The sequence below is a fragment of the Populus trichocarpa genome, chromosome 10 (genome assembly GCF_000002775.5).
Source record: "Populus trichocarpa isolate Nisqually-1 chromosome 10, P.trichocarpa_v4.1, whole genome shotgun sequence".
Taxonomy (NCBI): domain Eukaryota; kingdom Viridiplantae; phylum Streptophyta; class Magnoliopsida; order Malpighiales; family Salicaceae; genus Populus; species Populus trichocarpa.
The window spans coordinates 21,493,549-21,516,123 of record NC_037294.2 but is presented as its reverse complement, the minus strand read 5'-3'; the positions used below and the strand labels follow the sequence as shown (position 1 = coordinate 21,516,123).

The 22,575-nt window shown below is 33.7% G+C and overlaps 3 protein-coding genes and 1 long non-coding RNA gene across 6 annotated transcripts; 2 read left to right on the top strand and 2 right to left on the bottom strand.

Moving 5' to 3' along the window:
• The first annotated feature begins 2,788 nt into the window (after positions 1-2,788).
• On the top strand, positions 2,789-3,367 carry LOC7468471 (uncharacterized). Its single transcript, XM_024610275.2, has one exon. The coding sequence runs from the start codon at positions 2,995-2,997 to the stop codon at positions 3,154-3,156; it is 162 nt and encodes a 53-aa protein (XP_024466043.1). The 5' UTR covers positions 2,789-2,994; the 3' UTR covers positions 3,157-3,367.
• Positions 3,368-3,903: 536 nt separating this feature from the next.
• Positions 3,904-7,418, bottom strand: LOC7468470 (glucomannan 4-beta-mannosyltransferase 9). Its single transcript, XM_002315321.4, has 9 exons — positions 6,505-7,418; positions 6,326-6,424; positions 5,981-6,233; positions 5,754-5,864; positions 5,510-5,646; positions 5,198-5,311; positions 4,891-5,090; positions 4,589-4,783; positions 3,904-4,495 (listed from the first exon to the last, which is right to left on the bottom strand). Exons 1-9 carry the CDS (start codon positions 6,823-6,825, stop codon positions 4,333-4,335), a joined length of 1,593 nt encoding a protein of 530 aa, XP_002315357.1. The 5' UTR covers positions 6,826-7,418; the 3' UTR covers positions 3,904-4,332.
• Positions 7,419-13,994: 6,576 nt separating this feature from the next.
• On the bottom strand, positions 13,995-18,245 carry LOC7455505 (pre-mRNA-processing ATP-dependent RNA helicase PRP5). Its single transcript, XM_024610274.2, has 7 exons — positions 17,962-18,245; positions 16,906-17,502; positions 16,575-16,663; positions 16,365-16,464; positions 15,514-15,768; positions 15,038-15,210; positions 13,995-14,595 (listed from the first exon to the last, which is right to left on the bottom strand). Exons 1-7 carry the CDS (start codon positions 18,109-18,111, stop codon positions 14,292-14,294), a joined length of 1,668 nt encoding a protein of 555 aa, XP_024466042.1. The 5' UTR covers positions 18,112-18,245; the 3' UTR covers positions 13,995-14,291.
• Positions 18,246-18,697: 452 nt separating this feature from the next.
• On the top strand, positions 18,698-20,969 carry LOC18102767 (uncharacterized). 3 transcript variants are annotated; one of them, XR_002984179.2, is made up of 5 exons: positions 18,698-18,850; positions 19,074-19,197; positions 19,435-19,645; positions 19,758-19,865; positions 19,973-20,969. It is a non-coding gene; the product is annotated as an uncharacterized LOC18102767 (long non-coding RNA). The 3 variants fall into 3 exon arrangements; XR_002984177.2 differs by lacking the exon at positions 18,698-18,850 and having other exon boundaries at positions 18,884-19,197; XR_002984178.2 differs by lacking the exon at positions 18,698-18,850 and having other exon boundaries at positions 18,885-19,197; positions 19,768-19,865.
• Positions 20,970-22,575: the final 1,606 nt, after the last annotated feature.

Sequence of the window (22,575 nt, the reverse complement as noted above, 5' to 3'; positions counted from 1 at the left end):
ATGAAAAAAATAAAAAGACACGAGTCACTGGATTGGTGACCAACCATGATCTCAAGACTCGCATTTTTTTTGAATTTTTTTTTCAATTAATTAGTACTTTTATAAAACAAATCATAACAAATAGACAATGAAATCCTAACTCATTCTAAGATTTTGTTTGTTATTGTAGTGTAGTATTGTATTTTTTAAAAGTATTTTTTGTTTGAAAATATATTAAAATATTTTTTTAAGTTTTTTTTATTTTTATTTAATATTTTCTCATGTTAAATAGACTTTGAAAAAGCACATAAATATAGTTTTGAATGAATTCTTTTCATTGAATTCTAACCTGTTAATTCAATATGCTCTTCCCGCTTAGTTTAGCTGTACTCTAACAAAGCAGTTAATGCAAAGGCATTGTTTGGAATTATGGTTAAATTATAATTAAAAAATATATCTTTTTAATTTTTAATTTTTCTTGTGTTTATAAGTTGTTTTAATATACTAATATTTAAAATAAATTTAAAAAAATAAAAATATATTATTTTAATATATTAAAAAAAACACTTTAAAAAATATCTGTTAACACATTTATAAACATAGAAAGATACCCACTAACCCACCCATGCTACATATTCTAGTGCGGGTAGAAAGGGAGGCAAGAACTGCATTGCTATACATGAATCGGTTTGACTTGATACTTACAATAAGTGCATATTTTGTATTGTATTTAACCTCTGTTTATGTATATTTGAAAAATATATTTATTTAAAAATAATTTTTTTATGTTTTATTTCGATACAATGATAATGAAAAAAATTAAAAATAATTTATTTTAATATATTTTAAAAACTTTTGAAAAATATTCATACTAAACATGCACTTGGACCTTTCACCAGGCCTTCTTCTACGCTGCCAGGAGTAGAGAGGAGGTTTTTCACTCTTGTTGAGAAAGAAGAAATGCCGTAGCTAGCTCAGCTTCTTGGTTCTTGATTATCCCTTCTCGATGGGTCCGAATTCTTCCCTGAATGTCGTCGGGTATGGAAACCGTCACAAGTAATCTGTACACATGTGTCCGCCCCTTGAGTGAACAATTCGAACTTATTTATTTTTGTGTTTTAAAAATATTTTTTTAAAAAATTAAATTAAATTTTATTTTATTTTTGTTTTAAATTAATATTTTTTTAGTGTTTTTAGATATTTTGATATAGTGATGTTAAAAATAATTTTAAAAAAAAAAAATTATCTTAATATATTTCTGAGTGAAAAGCAACTGCAATTATATTTCCAAACAAAAAAAATCCTCCCAGCAACCTTCAGAACTTTTTCGTAAGAGCATTCGGTATAGGGATCATGTATCCATTGAAGAAGATCCTTTTTCTTCCCTCTTCTCAGGAGAAAAAGAAAATCCTAACAAAATTGATAAAATATTTTTAAAAGATACACGAGTCACTGGATTGGTGACAAATCATGATCCAATGCTCAATTTTTTTTGAAGTTTTTTTTTCTTTCTCATTTATCGTTTTTTATAATGAATTAGTGCTTTCTGTAAAAAAAAAATCGAAACAAAAAGATGAGGAAATCTTAACTTAGACTAGACCAAGGAGAAAACGGGAAAGACAACAGTCATAGGAAATAAAGTTTTCCGAAGATGATGACACCAAAGGACTCCCTAGCTGTCAGGGAGTTCTAGGTGGGCTTCAAGGAGGAATTTATCTTGTTGTTAAGGATCCGGACCTCAGCACCACGGGTGCGGTTTTGGTGGGGTTGTGTCCGATAATAAGGACTCACCTGGGCTACGCTATAGCCGAAGGCCGTGCATGTTCTTGGTGCCACTTTGCTGTCTGGCACTATAGTAATTTCTATTTTTTAATTTTTTTTTTATTTAAAAAACATTAAATTAATATTTTTTGTATTTTTTACGAGTTAATATTAAAATTTTAAAAATTATTATTTTAATATTTTTTAATTAAAAATTATTTTTTAAAAGCATCTTGCACCAAGCTAAGCTAAAAAAATCGGTAGGAGATGGGTTTTGATCCATTATCGCGGCGAACACACAGTGGGCCAATAACAAACTGGCTTAACAGAGATCTGGGTGGGAAAGTTGCTAGTGTTAGAGTTTTGGCTAGCCATTAGAAATAATAATTTCTTGATGGGCGTGTTGGATGTTATGAGCTATGCATTTAGCTTAATATTGTCAGTGGATTTGATCTTGGCAAGATTTATCGATCCTGTGATCAAAGTAAATCTCATGAACATTGTTAAGAGTAAATTCGTAATCGATAGCAGTAATTTCTATATATTAATATGTAATTACTTCAATATTACTTGAAAGCTATATGATTTCTCAACTTCATTTATGAACCTTGAATATTTACAGTCCATTTTTTCCTTATTTAGCATATGGTATTAATTGATCTAGCAAATCTCGTGTTAAAGGGAGTTTACATATTAATGTTAAGAGAATAATATTCTGCCCTTTCTTATGATCACAAGCCATAAATTTACTCAAATTTGAATTCGATAATTAATTAAATTATGGTTTCTACATTCAATCAAACTGATAACGCACGTCATGGACACTGGATCTTGGGCTGAAACGCCCATCCATGATGTAATCGATCCATCAGAAACAGGTGGGTCTATATAATACCCACCCATCTGCCATGGCAAATGTTCGAAGAGCCCATTAAAACAGGCCCATTCTACTGTCCTTTTCAATGGCTGCCTTAAAAAAAAATAGTAATAATAAAATAAATATACATACTAGTTGAGACTTATAATACATAGTCAAATAATCAAAATCATAGATCTAATCCTTCATATGAGTTGACTTTATACATTAGCTCTTGGCCTAAACTTGGTCTCAAAGGACATAACTAGCTTGAATCTTGGATATTTGATCCAAGAGTACAAGAATTGGTCTCATCATCTTCAAAATATCCCATAAAAAGGGCAAGAAGAGCTACAAACTAACCAAGAAGGAAGCGAGCAAAAAGAAGGGACACAGCCATGAATCGGAACTTAGGTGCTTTTTGGATTGGATTGGTTGGTGCAACCATCACCTTGTCTGCTTACTCACAGACTTTTGTCTCTCCTACACAGTGTATCACCATTGGTCTCTTTGTTCTCATGTTTGGCTTGCTTGTCAGAGAAGGTTTCATTTCCCTTTAGTTGCCTAATAATGTTTGTGTTGTATTAGTTATATTTTGATGGAAGACATTATTTCTACCATTTATTTGATGATGCACACTTCTTTCTGTTTTTGGTTTTCGATCAGGATTATGCAACTTTTTTACGTGTCTTGTGTTTTTCTTCTTCTTCTGGGAATGTGTATGTAATTAATTATTTGGTTTTAGTAATTGCACAAGCTCCTTGATGTCAATCTTCATTGTTCTTGGCTATTTAATTACTGTCTCACAGTAGCTTTACGAAAGCTAAAATTAATGATTTATGGACGAGGAAAGTTCTACATGCCCACGCCAAATGCATATTAAACTTGTGTTGGAAGGCACGATGCAGCAATGTTTTGTATGCTAGCTTTTCCAAAGCTTCTGTCCTGGGTAAAATGGTGGTCTTCCCTTCTGTTCTTATTGAATTGAAGGGTTTTTTTCTTTTTTTTGAATAACAAAAGAAGAACTTCGAAAAGAGCGTTTTTGAATGATGTTAATTTTACTGAAGATTTCCTCCTCGAAACCATTCTCCTCGAAGTTTCAATTGCTGTATTTATGATTTTGTATTACTCGAGGTTTTTTAATAATGTATGATATATTTAAGAAATGATTTTGGATAAATTATTATGTATAAAACATCATCTAGTTTTTATTTTTTATTATTAGATAAAACATCATTGAATCCGTCCATGATATGAAAACAAAACACTCGAAAATGAAAAAATAAAAATAAAAATGAGAAAGGGTATACATAATTAATTGTAAGAATTTTGATTTGAATTACAGATTCTTGTCCATCTGCATTATTATTTGCAAAAGAAATTCCAACTTTCTAAATCAAACAACCCTCACAAAGATGTCTACATTACTTGGGAGCTGGTACAACGTATATGCTACTATTTCTACCAATTTACTCTCTTTTCTTTGTATTTTGTACTCTGAAAAATGACAACAAATCACAATGGTTCTTGTAAAGGTCAAAAAAAAAAAAAAACAGTTTCCCTAGTACAGTGTTCAGCAGAAAATGAATGCCCAGCCTTTGCTTCAATGATCTGCAACAACGATAAGAAAAAATTGTCCCCAAAGAATGACAGTGTTGTAGTTTCTTGAAGACAAGAAACAACGTAGGAACGACAAGTATTGGGAGGAGACAATGTTTAGCCATGATTCTTGTTGGCTAAGAGTTGGGGACAAAGGTGCCGATGTAACCAAATCCAGCAATGAAGAAGGCAATAGATTGAAGGAAGAGGAAAATGTAGTATCTGTTCTTTCCAAAGGCAAAATCATAGCATCCACAGAAGAAGAGATAGGCTCCAGCACAAAGTTCTAGCAAATGTAATCTGTTAACATTCAACCATTAAGAAAACAATATCAGAATCGTTAAAAACTGGTTCCTGATATCCTCATATAGGAATCATGAATGTTAAGTCTACCTTTCTCTTATCCTAATCCGCGGTTTCTTGGTAGCTTTAGCAGGTAATTTTCCCTTGAGAGCATCTCCTAGTTTTTCAGTGACAACCCATTCATTCACTCTTCCTATCTCCAGCAAACCTATGAAAGTTGCCTTCGTCCGGTGGAGGGACATGACATTCTCAAATAGGATCCAGAAAACCATCAGGTGGAGTGATCTGCAAGATTATGCAGGTTCAGAAGTATTAGGAATTTACAAATAACATCAGTTTTACGAAACTGGACAGTAAGAAAGTTTGGTTAAATTTAGGATAGATAGACAGACCTAGGAGTTCCAACAGCATTGAGGAGAGTTACAATTGAAGGAATATAGACAGCTCCCCACTTAGGAACGCTTACTTCAGGAACCAGAACAGTTGAAGGCAAAACAACACAGTAGAATACAAATGTGACAATGTGTGCCACAATCTTTCGGACGAAGAAGAAACTGTAGATCACATAACACTTCTTCCACAGTGACACTTTCTGCAGTAAATTGTATGCTATTAGTTAAAACTGGAGGATGAACCAACCATTTCGTCTCATTTTTCTGTTTTCTTAACTATCAGACCAAAAGGGAAAAGATAGTGTACCTTGTTTTTGATTATTTCGATTGCCATTTTCTTAAAGAGATTTGCAGGCCCACAAGACCATCTGTGTTGCTGATATCGGTAAGCTTTGAAAGTACTTGGTAATTCATTTTTCACCTAAAAATGCAAAAAAATCAACCAAGTTGTATTAACAAGTGGCCGCATGTGATTAGCAGAGGACTTGCATATCTAACAACTTTTCTGACATACGTACTAATCACCTAGCCAGCTGGTAAGGTTGGTGGCTAATCAAAATTTGGTGGATTTTTCATTTGTAATATTTTTGATGAATGTCATTAAGACTGAAAATGATACCTTGAGGTCACCAACATAAACAAACTTCCAGCCTTTCAGACTAGCTCTTACTGCCAAATCCATGTCCTCCACCGTTGTTCGATCCTTCCAACCTCCAGCTTCATTGACTGCTGAAATTCTCCACACACCAGCAGTACCTGCACCAAATGTCCAAATTTGTATCAATATGTCTAAGACATGAAAACTGATTGCACATTAAAGAGAAAATCAAACCATGTTACTGCTTTTTCAATATGATTCTTACCATTGAAGCCAAAGAAAGCATAGGTTGCAGACCCCACTTCTTGTTCCACAGTGAAATGGTAATCCAATGACATCTCTTGCATCCTTGTCATTAAGCACTCATCAGAGTTGACTACAAAGAATGAGTCCAAAAAAAAAAAAAAAGTAATGATCAGACCAATGTTCAATTATTATTTAGTATACCTCAATGATTAACTTAACGATGCTTAAAGTACTAATCAAGATTACCAAATTTCCAGCGAGCTTGAACAAGAGCAATTTCAGGATTGTGAACCAGAAATGGTATGGTGCGCCAAAGATAGTTAGGTTCAGGCTGGAAATCAGCATCAAATATGGCCACATAATCACATTGTTTAACATAGCTGTGCTTCATGCCTTCTTTAAGAGCTCCTGCCTTGTATCCTTTCCTGTTGTCCCTAATCTCATACTTTATGTTAATGCCTTTGCTTGCCCATCTCTGACATTCTAGTTCCACCAAGCTCTGCATATATTTTTGACATGTCATTTACTTGGGAAACAAATACAAGTCCGTCAGCAAACTACAAGGAGACTGGAGAGTCAAGAGGTAGAAACCTTAATGGCAGGGTCAGTTGAGTCATCAAGAACTTGGATTATGATCCGGTCAGACGGCCATGAAAGCCCACAGGCAGCTCCAATGGACAACTGATAAACCTGAAAACAATAGAACAGTAGAGATTAGAATACAGCAAAACTATAAACAAAAAGCAATAGTTCAGAGAAAAAAAAAGTACCTCTTTTTCGTTGTACATTGGAATCTGCACTAGAACCATAGGATAAGCTGAATTACCAACCTCAATATCATCCTTCATAGGCTCCCATTTGTACATCTTATTTGGTTTTTTTCCAAACAACTTCACAAAAACTATAACAATTCCCATATACACTCGTTCAATGAAAAGCATTATTGACATGCCCAAGCACACTACAACCAACAGTTTCAAGGCCGGCACGATCAATGGTTCTTTCAGTACTTGCCAAATCAATCCAAACTGGCCTGTAATATCATCGCGACCAGTAGGGAAAATGTTACTAGCAGATGATACACGATCCATTGGACTAAATGGCACTGATACGATAGAGGGTACAAGGAAGGCTCAAAAATATGTGACACTTGTGTGTGCTTGGTTATATAGAGGGATATACTTCTTTGCGAAAAGAACAAGAATGACTCAATTCCTTTTGCTTTCGAGTCACGTTTAGGCAATGTGGAAGAGAGATAGCTAGGAAGATGGACTGGTGTCAGTGACTTGATTGTTGAAGCAGCTGTCACTCCATTGCAGAAGTAGACCCACTAGCCATATATGATCATGCACAGATTGTAGATCTTTCAAAGGAAGCTAGCCAAGAAAGACCACAAAAAGATAGGGCAATGTGGAAAGCAATAGCAATATAAAATGCTTACAAGACCCTCTTGTTTTTTTTTTTCTTTCAGAGAGGAGAATATTTTGATCAAGTCTGATATTCCCTTCTCTGCTATGTGATTAGAGAAGAGAGGCCCTGGGGATTTTAAAGCTAAATGCATAGTGCTTAATTATTAAAATTAAAAAAAAAAAAAGCTAAAAGGTGTGGAAGTACACACAATTGGATTCCTACAGTGAAGTTATTCTTTTACACTTTGGACTGGGAAAAACTTAAGCATTGAAGCAGAGTGTTTGTTGTTCTTTTCCACTGGCACAATAGCCATTAAAAAAATATGTTTCTTTTATATATATATATTAAAAATTCTATTTTATTTTAGAGTCAACAAAATTCATAATTATTTATCAAAGGTTTTCTTAACTTTTCACCAGCTTCTTAATAATAAAAATACTTCTTTGCTTTCAAGATCAAAAATTTATTAAGTTGCTGGATAGAATGTTTATGGTTTTTCCATGATTCATGTATAGTGAAAACATGTTTTTAAGCTTAAAAAAAAAAAAAGCTTTGCCTTTAGAGATATTTTAGTATTTTCACACTGGTATTTTATATAATTAATAGGTTTATAGGGGTGTTTTTGTATTTTCACGTTTTTTTTCCAATTTTTTATTTAGAAATCTAGTGGCGCAGACCATCAAGTGAGTGGTGTTTGTGCTATTCAGGTAGAGTATTTGACGCTACCAAGTGGTCAAATCTGGTCATCCGACTCTCACCAGATACACAACCGTCTCCTCTTCCACATGGTGTAGTGCATGTAGGCGTGTGGTGGTCGTATTGTTGCCGATAGTCATTTGTTTTTGTTCTTTCCTTCTTTTTTTTGTCTCCTGACAGTTAAAATACATCGTTGTCCTCTTTGTTATTTGATTTTCAGTTTTAGTCCTCATTCTTTTAATTTTTTTATTTCGTTCTTATTTCTTTTATAGAAGTTTTTTTCAATTTAGTCCTTCAATTACAATTTCTCATGTGTTTTGTTTTTCATTTCAGTCCTCCTTTTAATTTCTTGTTTCATTCTTATTTATTTTACAATTTCAATCCTCATTCTTTTAATTTCTTATTTCATTCTTTTTTTTTCAATTTAGTACTTCAATTCTAATTTGTATATATGATGGTGATAATTGTGATGATAATATTTATAATAGTAGTAGTAGTAGTAGTAGTAGTAGTAATAGGAGCAACAACTATTCTAAAAGGTTTATTATGATAGTTGTAGTGATTATGATATCAATATTTGCGGTAATGATAGTAATAATATTATTAATAATAATTAAAATAATTATAATAATGATATTAGTGGTGATAACAACAACAACAACAATGGTGGTGGTGGTGGTGGTGGTAGTATTATTAATAATAATAATTGTAGTTATAAAAGCAATAAAAATAATGATAAGAATAAAAATAATACTAATATTAGTTGTGGTAGTGGTAATAATAATAATTATAACAATAGTATTAATAGTAATAATGATAATGATAATAATAATAATGGTAACAATGATAATGATAGTGATTACGATAAAAATGCTAACGATAATGGTTGTGATATTATTTATTAATAATAGTTGTGATAATGATAATTGTAATGATAGTAATAGTAGTAGTGACGATAATAATAATGATGAGAATAATAATAATAATTCATTATTCGATGTTAGATTTGTTGGGAATTAAGTCTCATTGCTTTTTCATGTATGATATTTCTGATCTAATATCTTGGGTTACTGGTTTGAAAAGTTTACGTAGCTTGATATTCTTTTTTATTTTTTAATTTTTTTTAATTTTATTGTTTAATATTAGTTTTTTAAAATAAAATACAGTTATCCAAATTTCTCTTATATATTTTATTGAAAACTCGCTACAAACAAAGATACAAAATAAAAGATATAAAGACTTATATCATTGCAATGAAAAACAAAATATACATGCTCTTGATATATTTTATTTTATATTTTAAAAATATGATTCGACCAGCGCGTACAAATAAACTATTACTGTAAGAAATGCTAAATAAAACAACAAATAGTCAAATGGAAAAGTACTGATAATCTGATGCCGACAAAGAGATTTGGATTCTAGTTTTATTTGTCTTGCAAAATGTTTTCAACATTAATTGATGATGATGAGGGCTTTGCCTATCTTTATTGACAAACTGTGAAGTCCATTTCCTTAAGCTTGTAACTGACTCAAATGAGTTTAGCCTTCACTTTCATTCTCTTGACAATTGCCCCATCTATAGCTGGGTTGAGATTCATTTTAATTCATTTTAATTAGAAGGGCACTAATCAACAACAAATTTTAATTTTTTTAATTATTATTAGATTAGTTTTTCGATCGATAACGTCCCATCATAGATATTAAACCTAACCTAGGAAGGTTAGGTTTAATAGATTTAATATTATTTTTTATTAACCAAGAAAAATATTTATTTTTCCGAACAAATTATTGTGTCATTTCACAATCTAGATCTATTTTAAATTATATATTTAAATTAATTACCTATCAATCTTGATCTTGTATTAGAGTTAATCATCTAATAATTTTATCACATTTTTAAATTCCAAATCCTCTTTAAAATCAAACTCGAAAAGTAATAACATAAAGCAAGCTTATTAATCTAATTTTTATGTATAAAAGAGATAAAAACACGTTCGATATGTTCCCTCACATGAGTATTCCATCTTTTGGTCACATTGAACTTCATTTTGATGAACATGTCTGGATGCCAACAAGCTTCCAAGACTAGATTTGGTTAATGCCAGTTCAGTTTTTGGCCTCTGATCCTGTTTTTTTAACATTGTTGCGTGGGGTTTGGAAATCATCATTGTAACACGAATTCTCTGGTCATCTTGTCTGTTGCTATGTGTCCCATCATTCATTCGATCACCAAGCATTCATGGGACCGTACTGTTCACGAGCCATCTCCCATGTCCAAAATCATCAAATATCATGCCTTACTTCTTGTTTTGTAGTTGAATACGTTTTTCAAACCATTTTGTGCTTCAAATAGCATTAAGCTAGTGGTTTTTTTAGATATTATTTTCTAATAATTTTAATAGGTTGATGTAAAAAGATAAAATAAAAATTAATTTAATTTTTTTAATTGAAAAACACTTCACACCGCATTACCCAGATTAATCGTGCATTTGTATTATAATAATGATAATCAGATAGATATTAACCGAGGTAAAAGACATTCTCAATATCGCAAAGACCCGGGCGTATCAACTACCACCTTGATCCTTGACACATTATTATCCTTAATTTTGGCCAGCTACAAAGTTCAAAGGGTAATTATTTCGAGATATACTTAATCATGTTAATGATCAACCTCTTAATGAGAATATCTGTATGCATAAATATAATGGCAAGTATAGTAAAGATGACAGGGATCATGATATGTGCTGACAAGGCAGTCTCACCTTTAACCCAACTGGCAGAAAAACAAAAATTTAAGCAATCCTTGGCTTTACTACTCTAGGTCTAGGGGAGCAGTACACAGCAATCAGTTCAAAAGAATTTAATTAAATAGATAAATAAATAAAAGCAATTCCCTTTTCTTATAAATGAAAGATTCTGGGTTGTTTTTGTTTATTTTTTTTTCAGTAAAAGAACCTTATTTATTCGTAATAGATAAATAAATAAATAAATATTCCCATATCATCAAGAAAGGGATGGCTTATATCTCCATCTATCATCTAATTTTAGTACAAGTCAACGTTTTTTGAAAAATAGAATATGCACATGCATGCTTCAATTAAATAGAAAATAATCAAGATAGATTTCTCAGCTTAATTATAATTAATGGATTGAAATCTTTTCATATTAAAAATAGCATAATTAGCACTTGAGGGTCTAGCTGCTGTGGTCAATCGTGTGACTTGTTCCGCCCCCGTCCCGGGTTCGACCTTCTATGTGCACGTCTATCACCCCCGCGATGCCTTACCTGCTCCTGGGCTTGCAGGATGTCCAGTGGGCCGTGGGGAATAGTCGTGGTGCGCGTAAGCTGACCCGGACACCCCACGTAAATAAAAAAAAACAAAAAATAGCATAATTAATTGTAGCACACATAAACAAAACAATGTTCATAATAATCTATCGAATCAGGCGTGCATTAAAATAACTTTGTAGACAATTGAACCATTTTTTTTCTTGAATTAGACGATTGATCTACTTAATTACCTTTATCTATACTACCAATCTTTCTGGTTTATCATCTTTTCCTTTGTACTATAGTTTATTAAAAATAGAATTAAAAAAACATACTTACCACCAAACCTTTTCTAAGAATATTATATTATAGAAAAAAAAATGCAAATCATGATTAACTTTTTTATATAAAATAAATCGACGCCCCAGCTACTGGATCACTGTAATAATCAAGAAAAGAATATGCTATATACTGGTAGCTGGAGGCTCTGAAAATTATATAATAAGTTCAACGTAGCACATTGTTTCCTTGTTAAACCTTCAATGGCCCCTCCTAGGCTACTAGGCAGGCTGCTACCCGCCACCGACAAGAAGAAATCTAACACGTGGCAAATGCGAAGCTTCATGGTGATGAGTTGCATACACCAAACTAGCACATTTAATATTACATAGCAACAATACATCGTTCTGTTACAATATCGTGAAAAAAAAAATATAATAAATTATTTTAAAAATAAATTTATTTTATATCCCATCTTCATGTGTATTTAACATTATTATGCGTAATGAATTTTTCTCATATATTTTAGTATTATCATGAGCAATGAATTTTTTTCTCATATTCTTCTTGATATTAGCACTTGCAATGGAATTTTTTTTTTTTAATCTTTTTAACAAAAATAAATATTTTTATTATATCATGGACCGTAGTCAAACACAGTGTAAGATTTTTTAACAATTTGCTAAAATATACCAACTACTTTCTGGGGGTCCATGAGTTGATGGGAAGAGCAAAAGGTGGGTTAGCCTGTAGAATTACCAAAGAATTGATATACAACTTGAAAGGAGTAATTGTAATATTAATTAATGATGACCGCACGAATTGGTTGTACCAATAAAATATTTTCTTTTTTTAGTATTTTATACTCTCAATCATTTAAGAATCAAAACGTTAGAGATATGATCCCACGGGGTCCAAATAGAGAAACTTTGATGTGAGGAGATTGTTTGGGTCAACCTTGTGAAACGACTGGTAGATGGGAGGAGGTGTAATGTCCTGCTCATATCACAATGAAATGGGGGAGGTGTAATGATGATGAACGGGGTTGGTTTAATTGGTTCGATGCTTGTTTTTGTTTAAATAAAATTTTGAGTTCAAATCTTATAAATAAAGTATATTATTATTGAAAAAATATTATTTTTTAGTAGATCGACCCGGCTCGACTAGATTACTTAGAATTTAATAAATTTTTAAATATCAGATTGATTAATTAGAGTATAATGTACTTATAGATACTTAGAATTACAAAAAAAGATGAGAATGAAATGGGAGAGGGATTTAGAAAGTGATTCAATTTTTTATTAAATTTTATTGAGGTTGATAAAACATCATTTTTAATGTGTTACTATTTGTTTCTAATTATACCCCACTATTGCCCACCAACTACCCTCTCCCTAGAAGATACCATACCATCAACAGTCTGGTCCAAATGCTTGGGCTACACAATGCGAAGACAACAGGGAAAGTTAAGCCCCCCTGGCTCGAGGTCTATTCATCATTTCATTTCATTTCTTTCCCAGAAATAAATAAATAAAATCACTTGTTTGTTCCTTCGCAAACCGTTAATTCCTTTTTTTATTTTAATTTATTTTATATATTTACTATTCTTCTCATCTCATTATTAAAGTACGTGAATTAACCACAAAGTTGATACTATTTAATTACAAGCCTTCTTGTTCTCTGATTATATTTTTAATTATTAAACCTAAATTAGATGAAATTCAACCTCGTCAAAAACAGGGCACAAATGAAGAACTAGTCATAATGAAACAAATAATTTATCGTCCTAAGTTCGAGTTAGGTTACTGGCTTATTGATTAGCCTCACTCAATAATTTTATAAATTTTGATACAAGTGCAATTTGGACACGATATCTCTTACCTAATATATAATTAGCTTACTTGTACACATTTTTACCAACCAACAAATAACGAAACAAGGAATTCAAGTCAATAACAACCAAAATCTTTATCAAACAAAATCTTACTCTCTTTTTTTTATCTCCTTTTTTTTTAATGATAAAACTATCGAATTGCATAGCTTGCATGCGGTCAAACATAACACTCTATAGAATAGAATAGAACAGAACAATATTAGGGCAAAAAGATATGCAGTATAACTAGGAAATTTCCTTAATAGAAGGGCCACTGGGGAACTGCGTAGGCAGGCCTATGGCTGGCAACTTTAAAGAAAGACAGGTAAGAAGTGATCCTCCTGCCCAGGCACAGGACAACAAACGTTAAAATGAAGATAATAGCTCAAAGCATTAGCATCTGCTTTCTGCCCTTCTGTATGAGAGAATTTATGTGGAGGTGTTACAACTTACAAGTTATCCATGTCATCTTGAAATGTCATAAAAATTGCTTGTGTTTTACATGACTAGTGACTGGGTGACAAGGGCCAGTTAAGGACTGACTTGACCTAGCATGACTGTTCCAAAATTGCAACAGAAACTCTGGTTAGTGTTTAACTGTTTATAGCTGAAAAAAAACCTACCGAATTCCAAACCCACCATTAATAATTTACACTTGAAATCTGGCAAAAGCATGATTAGCATACCAAAATAATGTTGGAAGGGGAGAGCGCAAATAAAAAATATTGAGTGTGAAAAATGATGGGGAGTGCACATTCAGGAGCAAAGATTGGGACATCATTCTGTTAGGTAACCACCAAGAGACTGAGCCAACTCAAAAGAAACTAAAACATGTTCACAAATTTTCACCAACACAGCCATTGTGGCTTGCTACACCCAATGTGTGAGAATGTTGCACATTGCAAAACCAGGCATATTGCCATCGAGTAATAGAAACATGGTACTGATGTTGCACCATATGCTTCTGGCAAAGACATTCTAGAATCTTGAGAATGATGTGATGATGAGTGAACATCCAAGCTTCATGATTCTGGCACGGATGATGTGAGATGCAAGTTTCTTAAGGCCTCAGGCACCGCCTGCCCACATTGCTCCAGAATTCCCATAAGTGGTCTAGCTATCAGTGCATCTTCTTTGGTCAAAAAGCTATGGAAGTTGCCTTTGATACTGTGCCTAGCCATTCTCGTGAGGATTTGAACATAATTATCAATTGATGGCACGAAGTTGGGTAAGATTACAGTTTCATAGAAAGCTAAATTGGTGGTAGAAATGCGCTCCACATTGATCACAGAGACCACAGGTTTCATTCTGATATTCGTATCCAGGCTGAAGAAAGCAAACAAAAATGAGTTAAACGAGCCAGAGACTATAAGTACTTTGTGCTGAGAGACAAACTTAAAAGTAGCAACGGATAACTCTACCAGCCCATTTCTGTTCCACAACCCAAATTTTAAGTTTAAGTCTATTACCAAGAATGTAGTGTCCAGATCAACTTGGTTTTATAAAATGGTAACTATAACATGTTTCATCATTGTCATTATGCTATAACAGCCTGATTTTCCAACATTCCTATCCTGTAATACCATTCAAACTTTTGTTTACCTTCTATCCCCAGACATCCTAATTGCTGCTAGCAGCTCAAAATAAGAAATGTGTCAGCACCAACATTTTCAGTTAAAGATGAGAAAAACAAAATGAAATGAAAAGGCTTGCGGAAACAACATTACTGGAGAAACGAATAGTCAGTAGAAATACATAAACTGCTGACCTGTTATCATCATTTGAAATACTGCGATTTGATTCCACAGAAACAGTATAACCATTGATTTCAAGCATCTTGACTAAATTGAAAGAGCTGTTATCATTTCCAACTACATATAGCACCTTTAAAGGCTGGGAGCAGAGTTGGCTGCCACAAGCATCATTCAAAACTTGTATACTCTGTTAAAAAAAGCCATGAGTATCAAGGAAACTGGCAGCAAAACCCATCAAGCGGGAGAATACATAGTTAAATGAACAAAAATACATTATAATACCATATTAATTCACTACATCTTATACAGTACGGACTATAGCACACTGTACTGGTGTTGGAGTAGTGACAACTAGAAATCTTGGAAATGCTAAACTCATGGTAATGATTTTTGAAGCATATTAAGTGAGAATCTGGTTGCAGGTGTAATAATTTGCGTTTCGAAATTTTACAAGTAGAAAGCAGTTATCTAGATATTGAGATGTGCATACCTTTAGAAGTCTTTCTTCCTCGGAAGTGCACAGATTTATTGTCTGAACAATGCATGCACTTTGAATGGGGATAGATTGATCGATCGATAATCTACAAATTGATCCCAGGAGAAGATTCTGTAGAACCGGAACACAAGCACCACTAAAGAAATTGTTGAAAACCACAGTACGAAGACTTCCAGAAATAGATTGCCTAATGGATTTAAGGGCGTTAAGGCAACCACCATTATAAAGAGATTCCACTCCATCAACAACCTATCCAATTACAAAAGAAAAAAATCAGGAATAAAGGATAGATCTCAAAACATCTTTTTTTGAGAGATTTACTAGAGCATAGAAGATAGAAAAAAGCATCATATTCTGAAGAGCTGATCATAATAACAGTTCAAAAGGCAGAACATGCTTCTCAAAGCATCCACCCAACACACTAGATATGCATAGGGCCACCATATTCCATAGTCCATACAAGACTGCTATGCTATTGTATTTTGTGAATCCTGATATTTTGTGAATCCTGACTATCCAGGTTCAAAGTTGATGAAAATAAGGTGACGCAAGAAAATGCCTCGCAACTACTATATAGATGACCACCAGCAAACAACTTCTCAGACACCTCAAGTCAATCAAATAAAATAGTATATCAATACAATGCAGCACAGGCTTTCAAGAGGGCATTGAAAGGTACCACTGAAAAAAAAATGAAAATCGATATTATAATGTGTGTAAAAAATGAGATGTTTTAATCTGTAATTCTTTTACAGAATACCTAAAACAATAATAGCTAGAGATGGGAAAGTGTGAGGATAATCTGGGAACGCCAGATCCGATTACATGAAAGGTTAAAACATTACCAAAAAGGAGACCCCTGATATATCAATAGCCTTCAGGGAAACAAGCTCCAAAAGTCTATCAGGTGTGGACACAAGAAATTCAGGTTCACAACTCGCCAAACTATACAAGAGGCAAAAACTTTTAGTGAGAAGAGAAAAGCAGTGATTTTAAATTTTACATTTACAAGAGCTTTCATGCACACGCATGAGAGAGAGAGAGTTTTTCTTTACCCATGTATCTGGTGATCTATGGAGGAACCAGGATGTACGCTCACTGTATGTATGCCAAGAGCTTTCAGAGGTTTGCACACCATACGTACCTAGTATAATTTTAAGAGGGGAAAACCAGGCACCAAATTAATGATTTGATGAAACCCTGTGCATCCATAGACATCTAAAATGATATTTCTTTTCGTTTCTGAACAGTAAACCAGAACTCCTAAACAATTGACTACTGATTCACATTTCAAAACACGAGAATTTTTTTGAGTTTTCTTGCCAAATAACAATACAAACAATGTAAAACTCAATTTGAACAATGTGATAAGAAGAGATAACAAACCTTGACAGCTTCTTCTTGGGATGGTACAAGAAATAGAAAAGATGGACTAGGTACTGATAAATCTTCTTCCTCCTTTCTTACAATAATATCGGCAGCCATGGAAACTACCCATGCAATTTGCTCAGTAGTGCATGAAGATCCACTTGTCTCCAATATATCTTTTCCAGTCGAATAACATTTCAAAAACTCAACTCCCCAAGGGCTAACAAACAACGACTCGTCCTCATCATCATTATAGGTTCCCTCATGTCGCAAGGCTTTCTCTATTTCATTCAAGCTATACATAAGAAATTTTGATGGGCAATCCATGTTCTCCCGGGCCTGTCTTTGACGTCCACGTCCGGCTTTTCCATTCATCTGCACTTTTGCTTTTTCCTGGTCGATCCCTAAATTGTTATTAGAAATAAGTGACTTTCTAATCTCTGAGCCCATACTCATAGCCTTATCATTTTCTATACCCTTCATCTTTCCCTTGACAAATGCCTTCTCATTCTTTCGGGCCGAAGGCTTATTTTTCGTTTCCTTTTTTTGGAACTCCAGTTTACCATTCCTGTCATTGAATGGATCATCTAGTGTAGGAAGGCTAAAACACATTCCCTGTCCATCATTGTAACACATGATCAGTTACACACACTAATCAATATAATATTATAACCCATAATTTTATTTCCAAAAACACCCAACAAGCTTAGATTTTGCTCGAAAACAAGTCTAAGTTTTCATAAGCACAACATTTGATATCTCAATCAAACAACAATAGTAACTGCATGTGCTTGTCAATGCTACATAACGCACATATCAATCAATCAAAAAAACCAAAAAAAAACTCCTAACAATTCCTGATTCTGGGTCTAATTCATATATCTCCGGGAGAAAAAAACAACAGAAACCACCAAAACCAACAAAAACAAGCATAACCCACTTCAAAATTTCTCATCTTTCTCATTCTAAACCATTCAAAACATAAAAAAAAAACTCAACTTTAGTTCCGAAAACTAATCACCAATAACCAACTATCCTTAAAAAAAAATGAACAAGTTCTCTTCTTTAACTTACCTGGCACATCCGGCGTTTTCCAGATAAACGGCGCTTTTTGGCAGCTATAATGGAAGCAACACGAGCTGACACACTTGAACCCTCTTTTTGCATCTTCTTTCTTCTTTCTTTGTTCTTCTTTTTCGCCACAGCATCATCACCTTTTGCCATTTTTCCAATTTATCAATAAGTTTATTTATTTATGCTTCGAAATTATTATGCTGTGTATGTATATTAACAGAGAGATAGAGAGAGCGGCTGCTATGCGAAGCTGCTTTCTATGAACACAAGACGGCAGGTTTATCTTGGGGTTTATTGTGCGGTGATGTCTGGTTTTGATATTTTAGAAGAAGAGTATGGGTGAAATAGTAAATTACTAAATACCTTGAAGGGCTAACCCATTGAGAAAACTAATTGGGCCTTATCAAGCCATGTTTTTATGCAACCCTTACACATCCTATGGTTCAAACTCCTCTTATGATCTCGAAGTCAGTCGTTGACTACTTTAGTTGCTATCCCATGAGAATCTTGAAACTGCTGCCACAGCATACAGTGGAAAATATTTGTCAAAAGTTCTAAAATAAAATTATAGCTCTAAATTGTGGAGTAAAATTTACCCGCTAAATGTTTATATAATAGAAAAAATGGATCTAAGTTATATAAGAAAAAAAAATCTAAAAATACGACCGAAAATAATTGAAAATAAAAAAAAATAATATCTTTTGAGCTTAATTTAAGGCTTCTTCAACCTTGGCTGATGCTGAAAAACCGATCTAGTCCTAGTAAAATGTGAACACAGATCAAAAGTTACTGCAAGATTTCTTCTTGCACTTTGCTTTGTCTATCTGTTATGTCAACACATCCACAATTTAGATGAACTGTGCATTAAATGGTCTTTCTTGATTGTTGCGTAAGTTTATTCTTTCGGTTTAGCTTGCGCTTGGTTATTTTTGTATTTTAAAAATATTTTAAAAAATATATAAATTTTATTTTTTACACTTTAAATTAATTTGTTTTTGATATTCAACATCTACTGTTATCTCAACCACCCCTTCAACATCCTTTAACATATTCTATAGTTATATACTTACTCTTTTAAGTGTGCTGTGTTGAACTCTTAACAAAAATTCAAGATAGCAAGAGAGAGATATGGGTCCTGAGATTCCATGGACGTGTCTTTAAGTGACCAGGAACAAGGTGATTTTGATTCTCCGTAGAAGCTTGAAGCTGGAGCTTTGTTTGAGCTCAAATCTAGAGGTCAGTTAGTACATAATGTTATATTTGTCAGTTGTCAGTTCTCTTTTGGTTTTACCTTTCTGTGGTGTTTGAAAACACCATAATTCATTGTTCATCATGTTTCTCGTTTATGCTGTCAATACTTGTCATGCTCTTAGTTAGACTGTCAGATTCTTTATTAGCAACTGCTTTAGGGTTTTTGGTATATGCAAATGATTAATATCCAAAGTTTATACCTGGTGGCATGATTGCTTGTAGATACCACATGACAGCAACAATCGTAGCTCCAGCACGTCTGAGTCTTACCTTTGCTCTGGCCTTAACAAGCTGGTTTGGGGGATACTATGTTTACTTGTGGCCGCCGTCGTTACATTCTACTCCTATAACCTTCTGTCACTGGTTTTGGAGGATTATGCTGACATTGGACAGCGCCAACTTAGGTTCCGAGATATGGCCAGGGATATACTAGGTGAGGAACATCTGCTAAGTATGCAACATGCATGGCTCTATATATTACAGTGTCACTTCAAGGAAAAAATTTCACAAAATTAAGAACTGTTATTGATGATTTAATGCTCTAGTTTGATATAGGACCAGGATGGGGCAGATATTTTGTAGGTCCAATTCAATTTGGTTTATGCCATGGTGCAGTTGTTGCCTTAACTCTTCTTGGAGGACAGAGCCTCAAGGTCAGTTTCAACTTTTTGCTAAGCTTCAAATATCTCTCTTCATAACCATGGATGCATGATTTTGTATCAAAGGACATGTTTTAACATAGTTTGCTCTGCAAAACCAGATGATGATTATTCGCCTCATTGATTTTGCGGTGGCTGTTTCCTGCGTTGGCAGTTCATTTACTTTCTTTCCAGGCCAGACGGAACTGTGCATTAAGGAATAAACTGTCAAAAATATACTCTATTTGAAGGCAACTATAGGTCCTCTAGCTCAAGGGGAAAATGTTTAAAGGACTCTGTGTGAGTTATGCTGTTGTAATCACAACTTTCTTCAGCGTTGCGGTATCTGGGTACTGGGAATTTGGCAATAAAGCCCAGGCAACAGTTCTGGTTAACTTTATGGTTGATGGGAAGCCTCTTTTGCCCACTTGGGTTCTCTTGATGACCAATGTGTTTGCCCTCTTGTAACTCACAGCTCTCTGTGTCGTATGATTTGCTCATCACTCATCACTGGGTTCAGATTTTGACGTCCAGTGGTTTCAACACTAACACAAGTCCATCGTTCAGAAGTTACATGTTATCAGTCATCACCACCCATAGCAGGATTCTCCATTATGCATCATATTTTACTAGACTGCAAATTTATATGCAGGTTAACTTACAACCCACAAATGATGTGCTGGAGCGCAAGTTTGCAGATCCAAAACGTGGAGAATTTTCTGTTCGTAAATGTTCTACCAAGGTTGGTTTTCTGATCATTATCCATTGCCATAGCCACGACCCTCGCAGCAATGTTTCCTTTCTTTGGTGACATCGACGCAGTGATTGGAGCATTTGGATGCATACCCCTGGACATCATTTTGTCAATGGTATTGTATAATGTAACCTTCAAGTCCTCCAAGCTGGGCCTAATGTTCGGGATTAACACATTGATTGCCACCATATTTTCAGCATTAGGAGTGTTAGGTGCAATATCTTCAATTAGGCAGATAGTACTTGATGCCAAACACTTGTAGTCTATTTGCTAACTTGTAATGATAACAGCAACCTGTATCTAGTTTTTGTAATCCACTTTAAGAATTTTAAATATCAAATCAAAGTTCCTAAATCTTTTTTTTAGATCCAATAATATCTCTATTTTAGTGTTAGGGCCTAAATCATTGCTAACTTATAATGGCTCCTGATAATATCATTATCTCATATCGGATAGGAAACGAGAGTCTTGATCGCTTATATAGCATAAGGATCACCTTTTTTTTCCAAAGTAGCTCAGCATCCTACGTTTTGCAGGCAACTATAGCTCCTCCAGTCAAGGGCAAGATGTTCAAAGGCATGTGTGTATGCTATGCTGTCATAGTCAGTACCTATTTTAGTGTTGGCATTTCGGGTTATTGGGCATCTGGTAATCAGGCTCAGCCAACAATTCTTACCAATTTTATGGGTGATGGCAAGCCACTTCTGCCTACTGTTAACCAACTTCTTCACTCTTATGCAATTGGCTGCTATCACAGTAGTACGTCCTTTCCTTGAATTTGAAATTGAAATGATAATGATAATGTAAGAAACAAATCTAGTTCTCATCGAAATGAAGTCTCGAAGGATGTTCCATTGAAGGGAATATGTTTAATCAAATTGTTGGATGCTTCCATGAATGTTGTGTTGTAAGCCATAAGGTCTTAACATCCAACTACTAAACAGGGATTTACAAATACATGGCATAAATGTCAAGAATTAGGAATCTACAATGTTCACGTTCGTTGGTTCTTTAAGGAAATATTTGGTTATTGTCTTAAAATGAAAGAGACAAAATAACAGAAATAAAGGGACATGTCTTCCAATACTTCAAGTTCATTTCAGAACGGTCTCACCTACTCTCTGTTCTTTACTACGCGCCAAGGGTCCAGACTCCAAACCCGCCAAGGGTCTGAGCCCACCTCAGTATAGCTGACCACAATATCTGAGAAGTGGGTTGGGCCTATAGGTTAGAGTCATGATTTTTTTTCTTAATCACGTCTTTTTAATTTTAAGTATTAAAAAAAAAAACAGACAGGCACCTTTTCTTGAATCCATCTCTTTGATCTGGTACCAGGAAGAACGTGTAAATTTAGCCTGTGTATTTATCTTATTTTTCTCAAATCCAAACAAAGCAAACCGGTTGACAACTTATCTCGAGTCTTCATAAACATGTTGACCAGGGCTTTTTTGTTTACATGAGCTTTTTAATAATAAAAATATAAATTTATTTATGGAGTCAAAAAAAAATTAGTGTATTGTTGGATAAGTGTATTTTAGAATTTTTAGATTTTACTGTTGAATGCAAATACATCTTTACATCTTTAATATTGAAAGAGACAAAACATGAACTTAATATTTAAGGATATTTTTATATTTTTAAATAGATATTTTATGTAATTATCGGGTCATAAAAGAAATTCCATGCTTTGATGGTTGTGCATTAGATTTTCTTTTCCTACCTAAGCCAATAAGTTCACATGAATTCTATCACAAAGAACAGGTTAAAATGAACATGATTCCCACAACCAGACTGAAAGTCTTATCATAGCTTTCTATCTGAACTTATTGCCTTCCTTGCATTGCCCATATATTAAAAAAAAAAAAAAAAACTTATTTATTATGCACTGGATAAATGCCCTTGTCCGACGACCTTCACAGTATGTTATGGCTGGTTGATTTTGATCTCCTCCGTAGAGATTTGCAGAGTAAA

What these genes read in the sequence shown, in the direction of transcription:
- LOC7468471 (XM_024610275.2), top strand. Translation starts at nt 2,995, where the DNA reads ATGAATCGGAACTTAGGTGCTTTTTGGATTGGATTGGTTGGTGCAACC.
- LOC7468470 (XM_002315321.4), bottom strand. Translation starts at nt 6,825, where the DNA reads ATGGATCGTGTATCATCTGCTAGTAACATTTTCCCTACTGGTCGCGAT. An exon ending in CAATGTACAACGAAAAAGAG is followed by an intron (nt 6,425 to 6,504) that starts GTACTTTTTTTT and finishes TATTGTTTTCAG; the next exon opens with GTTTATCAGTTGTCCATTGG. An exon ending in TCAAGCTCGCTGGAAATTTG is followed by an intron (nt 5,865 to 5,980) that starts GTAATCTTGATT and finishes CATTCTTTGTAG; the next exon opens with TCAACTCTGATGAGTGCTTA.
- LOC7455505 (XM_024610274.2), bottom strand. Translation starts at nt 18,111, where the DNA reads ATGGCAAAAGGTGATGATGCTGTGGCGAAAAAGAAGAACAAAGAAAGA. An exon ending in ATAGATCACCAGATACATGG is followed by an intron (nt 16,465 to 16,574) that starts GTAAAGAAAAAC and finishes CCTCTTGTATAG; the next exon opens with TTTGGCGAGTTGTGAACCTG. An exon ending in AGGAAGAAAGACTTCTAAAG is followed by an intron (nt 15,211 to 15,513) that starts GTATGCACATCT and finishes TTTTTTTAACAG; the next exon opens with AGTATACAAGTTTTGAATGA.